The sequence below is a fragment of the Crocuta crocuta genome, unplaced genomic scaffold (genome assembly GCF_008692635.1).
Source record: "Crocuta crocuta isolate KB4526 unplaced genomic scaffold, BGI_CrCroc_1.0 scaffold241, whole genome shotgun sequence".
NCBI lineage: Eukaryota > Metazoa > Chordata > Mammalia > Carnivora > Hyaenidae > Crocuta > Crocuta crocuta.
This window is the reverse complement of record NW_027527807.1, coordinates 369,042-379,152: the sequence shown is the minus strand read 5'-3', so window position 1 is coordinate 379,152 and position 10,111 is coordinate 369,042. Positions and strand designations below refer to the sequence as shown.

Here is a 10,111-nt window from a genome sequence, read left to right as displayed (position 1 = left end):
ACGATGGTCCGCTCATTCATTCACCACATATTACTTGTGCCAGTGCCATGGAAGGTGCTGGAGGCACATGATAAGAAAGACCTGTTCCTCACACGAGACAGAGGGACAAGTAAACAGGCAATTACAGTGTAAATGATCGCCACTAGGGGGACACAGGTGCGGGTATTCTGAAGTCAAAGCAAAGGAATTAGATCCGGTCTAGAGAAATCTTTCCAGCCCTAAAATTCTTTCATATTTAAGGTAAGTGAAAAATCTAGGAGTTGCCACATAGACATGAAAAATGTATATATTATTCTCTAACAAAGGCAGAATTAGTCACTCCTTTTCCTTTGACTCCAGGGNGGCCTTCTACTCTTTTTTTTTTTTTACATTTATTCATTTATGAGAGACAGGGTGAGACAGAGTGCGAGTTGGGGAGGGGCAGAGACAGAGAGGAGACGCAGAATCCAAGCAGGCTCCAGGCTCCAGGCCCCAGGTCAGCGCAGAGCCCGACGCGGGGCTCGAACCCACGAACCNAGTGTAGCAGGATGACTACTTTGTTTTTCCATTACTGCGCGTTGGTGTTAAGCCACATCCAACCATTTGGTCCCCCATTATGACCAACAGCATTCACTAACAAGATGCCTGGCATGGGTAACTGGTGGCATCTGTAACGGTGGAAAAGAATAAGATTAATTGGCCCACGTGGGGATAAAACCTGTTACTCTACCCTGATGAACAGCACGCTCTAATCAGCCAAACTAACCAGTCTCAAAAATCAAATGCCAAATTGTTGACAACCCACGATGACTGTTAATCAGCAAATCTACTCCAGAAAGCCCAGGGAGAGTAAAACAGAGGAAATGATTCAACCTAACTGTTTACTGAAGACAAGAAACAGCCTATCTGCAATACTCAGTTCATCATGATCGTCAGAAAAAAGGGTAGAGGGCACGGTTCCACATCCCATTCCTCTCTGGCATGTTGAATGACACATAACACGGTCTATTTTTGTTTTAATTAACTCTGATTAACGCACGAATCTGACAGATCAGCCTTTTGGGATGACCTAATCTCCAACTTTGATAGACGGTCATGTTTACAAATCACAAAAATAAGAGAAAAACTACAATTCAGGAGGGATCTGGGCCCACAACGATTTATCTGAGGCTGGTAGTGAACAAGTGGATTTGATTCATTTCTCTGCCAGGAGGAAAGAACAGCTCGTAAAAACACAAATGAAGGAAGGCTGGTAAGTGGTGGGTGTTTCTTTGCAACACTAGTGGTGAAGGGAAGCAGAGTCAACAGCCAGCTGGAAGATGAAGCCAGGGGATTCTTACTTGTAGAGGTCAGGTTGAGGCTGTTCACATTCAATCGCTGCTCGGAGGGTATCAATGGATTCGGCTGTACATAGTGCAATGGTATCACGTACTGCATAATGGGTCTGGGTGAACGCAGAAGAAAAAGCAAAAGCAGAGGGGAAAAAAAAAGTGATTCTTTTCATAGTCGTACACCCACCTTATTCCAGGAACACAGTATGTTTCCATAAGAGGCTTTGCCAGAATAAGGCAAATATTGATGCACATTTCCCACTAACTAAATTTTATGGTTTTATTCTTCAAATACATTACAAATAATTAGAAAGATAACCATGCTGCAAAGGGATTTACAAGATAATAATAATAAAAAAAAAACTAAAAGCTTTCCTGATAGGGACGGCAGAGAGAATTCCATTTGTAGCATGCACATCCTTAACTGAAAACCCAATGAAAAAATGTAATCCATTTATTTTTTTTCTCCCATTTGTAGACCTGAGACCTATTACTTTGCTCACCATAGAGTACGGTGATATAAATACATACATATAAATTGAACATAAATCACCCTTTTGGTCCTAAGAAGGCTAACATTTTGGCAATAGGAAGAAGAAAAATTCATTAATAGATCCATTATGGAAATAGCATTATTAGTGATGTTGAAAATGCTCAAAGAAGCCACATTTTATATGAGGAGGAGGGATCTGATGCGCCTTGCTTCAGTCAGACAGAATATTCTACTAGTGTATACTATGCACTTGATTTACCCAGAATTCAAGGCAGGCTCCAATAAACCCATCTATAAATCATCAAAGGAGGGCTAACATAGACTGAAAGACTGCAACCACTTATGCACAAGGGAGAGCCGTGGCACGGTCTTCTGGGAATATTACGGAACTGCCGGAGCTATATTTAAAACTATCACCTGACTCTGAAAACCCATGTACTTTTAGCTGATTTGATCAGATCTACTTCACTGAAAAGAGAAAGCACTTGAATGTTTTCTTCCTCTAGGCAACTTTTTCCCCTATTAGGGAATCTTTAGGTACATTTCTCGATTTTTACCTTGACGTTCCCTCCCTCAAATTTAACTTTGTGTTTGAACAGTTCAAATGGACGAGTTCATCACATGCCCTTGAAGTACAGAATTCGTCATCTAACAGGCAGTTTGATTCCCGTTTCACATACTGAGTCCTGGTTCATGACTCCAGATGGAATAAACAAGCAGAGAAAAGGCCTCAAGGATACACACAGAGGTGAGCACATTAGTGCCCTCCCTTAAAGGCATTGTAGAGAGGATGCATCTTCATGTCCTGTGGAGCTCTGGACAATGGCCAAGAACTGATTGCCAGAAAGTACCACGGAAGTAAGTTATCTTCCAGTTTGAGCACACTTATTTGAACACATTTATAATCCTTCCTAGCTGCAATAAAACAAACATTCGCCAAACAAAACCCTGAGGCATTTTTTTAAAAAAGCAATCAAATCACTCCAAGTTAGAGACTCTGTATGCCATGCATGAGTAAACATTTTTNGCTCAGTCAGTTAAGCGTCCGACTTCAGCTCAGGTCATGATCTCCCCATCCGGGGGTTCAAGCCCCGCATCAGGCTCTGTGCTGACAGCCTGGAGCCTGCCTCGGATTCTGCATCTCTTTCTCTCTCTGCCCTCTACCACTCACACTCTCTCTTATAAAAAAAATAAAAAAAATTAAAAAGCCCAAATAAAATGCTGAATGGGATATGTCAGTATTAAATCCAAGTTGTGCTACAAAAAAATGTAGTGGCTTTTATTTGGGGCATGCATTTTCCACACTGAGCTCCACCCTTTCCCCAAAAGTCATTTATTTGCTTAGAAATTCAAAGACAATGATACAAAAGCTGTATGGTGAACTATCCCAAACTCAGTATGATTCGGCGAGGCTTAGGCAAGCTTCCCTTTCCATTACCTTGCAATTGGATTCCCCGTCAAGACTGGCTGTGGTGACATAGCAGGTTCCGTCGCTGGTACAAGACGACAGGAGAATAAGATCACAGGGGAAGGTCTCATCTGCCTGTACCTCTACTACATCACCAACCTAGTAGGCAGAGAAAAAGGAATGTTCTTAATTCCAAACAAAGCATTCATTAGATCTCAGACTAAAGCCAAAACAGTAGCAAGTGCCCTCCCCTGCTCATAGAGAGTGTCTCAGCGTTCTATGCCATGCGAAAGATGATGAAACAATAGTGTGCGACATTCAGAATCCTCAAGGTCACAAGGACTCCTGGGTGCGGTCAGATTACCTTCCTGTTGAACTTTAACCTCAAATAAGCAATTTCGGTACCCAGGGACGCATTTGCTCTCTGATGTTTTGGGCACCGCTGTTCAGTAAGACACTGGCCATCATCACTTCATGAATGAATCCAGAAAATCTAAATGTCTCACGCTGAGCACTCCCCGAACAGCGGGGAGCCACTGTTCTTACTCTGCATCATGCCAATTTCGACACGCGTTGCCTTCCACGTGCTAACAGCTGTTACCATAGGATACCAGCTCCCACCTCAGTGCTCGGAAAATGTAGTCAGAGAGGCATCTCTCTTTCCCATAACGCTGCACAAAGGAAAATAATTTTCGAATAGGTCGCTTTCCAATAATTCATCTGCTATCAGAAGAATCCATTAATACAGCCATGAGGAACAATTTCCTATCAGCAAGTCCTGAAGCTCAAGTGCAGGAAAAATAGGAGAGAAGAAATCATGAACTATTCCTATTACAGAGACTGTAATAATGTAGGAAATAAATCATAATGGTTAAAAGGTNAAAGGAAGGACTGCTTTTTTTTTTTTTTTTTAAGTTTACCTATTTATTCTGAGAGTGAGAAAGAACACGAGCAGGGAGAGGCAGAGAGAGAGGGATGGGGGGGGAGGCGGAGAGAAAGAGAGAGATCTTGCAAACCACGAAATCATGACCTGAGCCCAAAACAAGAGTCTGACGCTTAACTGACTGAGCCCCCCAAAAGGAAGGACTTTTAACCTGACTTTACGTCTCGGCTCTGCCACTTCCACCCCTAAAAGGAAGGACTTTTAACCTGACTTTACGTCTCGGCTCTGCCACTTCCACCCCTAAAAGGAAGGACTTTTAACCTGACTTTACGTCTCGGCTCTGCCACTTCAATACGAGCTGGGGTAAGCGCCTTAGATGGTCACAACGACCTCACGGGATCCGTCTGAGCATGACGTGAGGATGCAGGTACAGTGGTCAGCGAAGTACCTGGCACACGTTCACCATATGATGACTCTTACGAATACACTGCAATTACTACTCCCAACCTATGAATTGTCGTAAGATGGTTGGGCAGGATGGAGGAAATCAGGCAGAGGTTGGCGCTTCCGCACCTTTTCCATATTGCGGCACAGAGAAAACGTCAAGTATCTGTTTTGTACAGCACCCCAGGTAGACAGATGAAACTGCTCATGGCAGCAGAGACGGGCCACTTCGGCAAGGGGGAGTGGGGGGGCGGGGTAATGTCCGTATCTAACATCCCAACCCGGACGCACTGGTTGTGAGGTGCCAAATAAATGACACACCTGCCTTCTATCTGCCACACGATTTGGCAGCTGGACATGAGGACTGCAAGACCTAGTCAGGAGCCGTTTTATTTTCCTGCCAATCTTAATCGGCAGCCAAGAACAACCGCATCAATAACTGAACTAATTTGTAAATAATATTTTGTTGGCTCTTCCCTTCCTCACTTACATAAACACTTATGTTGCTTACAGAAAACCCCAATCTAGGATTGAATACACAGACGAGAAATAACAAACACAGTCCTAAGTCATCTGAGAAGAAGGAAACACTTGTTAAAGGGTGGAGAGGGTTTTCAGGCGCCGAGAAAGAAACGCTGCGAACAGACCAGTTCCTCCATGCCATTTATGATTTGCAGAGGCGAGGCCTTACCCTGAAGGCAAGGGAGGAGTAGGAACGGGCTTTTAAGGAAAAGGAACAACACAGTGCCCGGAAGCAGTCACCTCGGGTTCTGCCTCCCATCAGCGTGATCAGCGTGTTACAAGAACACCTCCGTCCCTCGTGATAAATAGCAGAAAAGGCCAGATCCCCTACAAAATTATGGTGTTTTTTTTTTTTTTTTTAGTTCATCAGAGAGCTGAGATTGCGAGGCAACCGGGTGCACTGAGTTTCACAGGGTGGGAAGCCTTGTGGGGAGACAGGAGAAATGAACTGTTTCCCAGTTCACAAGGCACAGGAGCAGCAGATGACAGCCATAAAAGGCCAGCAGAAGAAAAGAACTAGATTTTGAAGCATTTCTTCAAGGCTTGATGGGAGCTAACGCGACAGTTTCAAATCCCTGCAAACCTGACGGAGAAGACGGGATCACAACTACTCATCGTTTCTTCTTCACAGCCATCCACGGGGTGCTCACGAGAAAACGCGAGGGCAGGAGGCCTCCGAGAGCCTTCCCTTGCGGGTACGGGCATACAGGGTGAGATGGACGGCTGTGCAGAGACAGGTGCAGAAAATGCCAGAATTGTGGACCCTCCTCTCACAGGAGGCAAAAGCCATCTATGTTCAGGGGAAAGGCAAGAAGCCTTCCCTGGCACAGTCTCAGGAAATGTGACCGCTGCCAGAGGAGAGGTAGGACAGACATCCTCTGCTGCACCCACGATCTCAGGGCCATAGGGCCTGCTGGAAGCGCAGGGTGGAAAAGGAACACTGCCGAAGGCCCCCTGGGACCCGAGGCCCCACACAAAGCACAAGGCAACGGCAACCCAGCACTCCTGGAACTGCAATTTCTGATGGTGTACTGAATGAAAGTAGCAAGAGCTATACAGCGAAAACCAAAGCCGGCTCCAGTCACGACTAGACTCACTTACCCTCCACACTGATGGGCTGACGGAAGACATGTGCCCATTTCAGAACATAAATACGATTGACTCAGGTCTCTAGCACTGTTTTACATACGATGTCCAAAATTCAATATAAAAATACAAGACACGTAAAACACAAGACAAAGATGACCTAACACAAAGAGACAAAGGAATCAACAGGACCAGTTCCCAAAATGTTGGGATGATGGATTTTACGACAGGAATGTAAAAATAAAAATAACTATGATTAAGGGCGCACCTGGGTGGCTCCATCCGTTAAGCATCTAACTTCAGCTCACAGGTCGTGATCTCACAGTTCGTGAGTTTGAGCCCCACGTCAGGCTCTGTCAGGCTCTGTGCTGACAGCTCAGACCTGGGGCCGATTTCGGATTCTGTGTCTCCCCCCCTCTCTGTCCCCCCCCAGCTCACGCTCTGTCTCTCTCAAAAATAGACATTAAAAAAAATTAAAAATAACTATGATTAAGGTATCAAAGCATTTAGTGGAAAAGGCAGACAACACACATGTGCAGATGAGGAATTGGGGCAGAAATATGGAAACTACAAAAAAAGGCAAAAGAGAAGCTTAGAAATGGAAAACATGGTACCAGCGGGAATGCCTTCCTTCAATGGGCTTATCAGCAGACAGGATACAAAAAGGGAAATAACCAGGAAACTTGAAGAAACTCTTCCGTATTTCCAATGCCAATACCCATACTTTTGCCTACAGAGAACTGTGCTTTCCTTTCACCTTGGACTTCCTCAAGTCCTCTATGTAGACTCTCTTCTCTATAGTCTAGGATTTGATCTCATCCCATGGCTTCATGTACCATCTACATGTTGATGAAACTCAATTTCAACTGCCAGCTCAAACATGGAACAAACATGTTCCAGCCTAGACAGTTCCATCTGGATGCCTAATACATATCTCCAATGTGACATGGCTAAAATGGAATTCTTGGTTTCCCCTTTACTCTCACATGTCACTAAACCCATTCTTCTCTCCCTGAATCTCCATCTTATTTAATGGCACCGGCATCTGGTTTAAATAGCCCAACGGGATTCACCCAACTGGTCAGGCCAAAACCATGAAGGCTATCTTTGTTTTTTTTGTTTTTGTTTTGTTTTCCTCTTTTTCTCCCTCCCTGCATCCAATACATCACTAAGTCCTGATGATTCTACCTCCAAAATACATCCCAAATAGATCCATTTATCTTAATCACAAGGCAGGTGGTGCAAAGTTGTGGTTATGAGCGTGGACCCTACACCCAAACGTGTTTCAAATCTCAGGTTTTCCACTTACTAGTCATGGACAAGCTTCTTAATCTCCCTGTGCCACAGTTTTATCATTTGTAAAGAGGGAACAGTACAAGTACTTACTTCATATGACTGTTATAAAGTGAGGATTTTTAAAAAATGTTTATTTATTTATTTAGAGAGCGAGCAAGAGCACGTGAGCCGAGGAGGGAGAGAGAATCGCAAGCAGGCTCCATGCTGCCAGCACACAGCCCAATGCGGGGCTCGATCCCATGAACCGTGAAATCGTTGGCCTGAGCTGAAATCAAGCGTGGGACACTCAACCAATTTTAAGCCACCCAGGCGCCCCTAAAGTAAGGATTAAATCAGTTAATATAATGTGAAAGGGAATACCTGGCATATTTATGTTATGTATAAATGTCAACTACTATTTTTATTATTGTTTTCTCTACTACTATCATCCTAATATAGGTGCTGAGGCTCTTTTGCAAGTCACTCCTGGCTTTAAAACCCTTCAAAAAATTCCCACTGCACTGAGGATGCACACCAAGTTACTCTCTTACTCTACAAGCATCAACCCACTCCCCACGCAAGCAATCAAACATTTAGATACTTTTGGTTTAAAAGCATTTCTTGCCACACACAAATATTCCAGAAAGGGCCGAATCAACCGGCATTTCAGACAATAGCATAAACTGATTTAATTAAGATTATACCTGGCTGAGATCAGCCTCAAGGCAGAGAAGCCTGATGAACAAAAGGAGGAAGATGGGGGCAGCCTTTCTAAAGGGGGTGGGGGGCGACCGCAAAACCACAAAGAGGAAACGAGAGAAAGGGAGAGATGTGGGAAACGTTTACTGGCTTCGCAGTTTTACTTAGTGCCCTGGGAACAATGGATTTAATGCTATGAATCATTTAGTCTCCGTTTGGTTACTGCGATGAACAACAATGCTGAGTTTCTAAGACTGGTTTGGGAACTTCCAATCGTAACCACTCTAGTTCAGGGTCATCCCCTACGGGATGCAGACAATGGAGGAAAGAAAAAAGGGTAACAGGAAGACATTCTATGTCAATGTCAGGTCACTCTCCCACTCTGCACCCTTTGCCCATTATTACTAGAAGGTGCAAGATAATTTACCTGTCATTGTGGATAGAGAGAAGTGCTGTCCAACAATTCCAGGTATTTAATAAATAATTCAAGAGTGATAATACCTTGTAAAAGTACAGGAAGGAGAGTATCGCTTTTGAGAAATTCATATCACAGCCCTGAACCATTCTGGAATGGCATGTTTACCTACCCTCTTTTCTCTTTCTGTTCTGCCTGTCTTCGTGTTCTGGAGAACTTGATTTCTATTACCTTTCATATTTTAATCTGTACTCATACAGAAATATTCTTTTAAAAAGAATATCTTGGAAGATCAATACAACTGACAAGCTCTGAGACAGATTAAGGGGGGAAAAAGATTCAAATAGCAAAAAAAAAAGAGAAGACATTACATCTGATGCCACAGAAATAAAAAGAATTATGAGAGACTACTACAAACAACTCTATGCCAAGCAACAGGATAGGCTAGAATACATGGTAAATGCCTGGAAACACACAACCTGCCAAAACTGAATCATGAACAGATGATAAAAAAAAATCTGAAGAGATCCTGGGGCGCCTGGGTGGCGGCTAAGTGTCCCACTTTGCTCAGGTCACGATCTCACAGTTTGTGAGTTCGAGCCCTGTGTCAGGCTCTGCACGGACAGTACAGGGCCTGCTTGGGATTCTCTCTCTCTGCTCCTCCCTGACTTGTGCGTTCTCTCTCTCTCAAGATAAATAAATAAACTTAAAAAAAAAAAATAAAACCTTAAAAAAAAAAAATCTGAACAGGGGTGCCTGGGAGGCTCAGTGAGTTCAAGCCCCGCACTGGGCTCTGTGCTGACAGCTCAAGCTAGAGCCTGCTTCAGATTCTGTGTCCCTCTCTCGCTCTGCCCCTCCCCAACTCACGTTCTGTTTCTCTCAAGAATAAACATTAAAAAAAATTTTTATTAAATCTGTACAGATCCAAAACTAGTGAAGATATTAAAGAAGGAATAGAAAACCTCCCCAAAAAGAAAATTCCAGAGCCAGATGACCTCATAGGAGAATTATGCCGAACACTGAAAGAAGTAGTAACACCAATTCTTCTCAAACTCTTCTGAAGAATTGAAGAGGGAACACTCCCAAACTTATTGTGTAAGGGCAGAATGAGTGATACCATTTTATTAGGAAAAGACAGTAGAAGGGGGGAAAAAAAAGCTACAGACCAATATCCTCAATGAATGTTGATGAAAAAAATCCTAAACAAAATACTACCAAACCAAATCCAACAGCACATGAAAATGATCATACATTTATTTTCACGATAAACCGCCATGACCAAATCGGGTTTATCCTTGGGAATGAAAGGATGCATAAAAAAGTCAATCAATGTAACATAACATGTAAGAGCAACAACAACAGACGAAAGCTGTATGTTCATCTCAATCAAGGCCAAAAAGTATTTGGCACAATTTGACACTCTTTCATGATAAAAACAATAAACAGGAAGAGAAAAGAAATGATCCCAACATAATAAAAGCCATACGTGAAAAGCCCACAGCTAACATCATAGTCCGTGAGGAAAGAGTGAAAGCTTTTCCTGTAATATCAGGAACAAAGCAAGGATGTCCACCCC

The 10,111-nt window shown here is 43.3% G+C and overlaps 1 protein-coding gene across 1 annotated transcript in view; it reads right to left on the bottom strand.

The window, feature by feature from the left end:
• The window catches only part of ATP11C (ATPase phospholipid transporting 11C (ATP11C blood group)), an 88,680-nt gene that overhangs the window by 60,538 nt on the left and 18,031 nt on the right, over positions 1–10,111 (bottom strand). Inside the window, exons 5-6 of the mRNA XM_077773879.1 lie at positions 3,242–3,370; positions 1,320–1,423 (exon numbers count right to left, since the gene is read on the bottom strand). Coding sequence (XP_077630005.1) covers positions 1,320–1,423; positions 3,242–3,370 — 233 coding nt within the window. The remainder of the gene's footprint in view (positions 1–1,319; positions 1,424–3,241; positions 3,371–10,111) is intronic.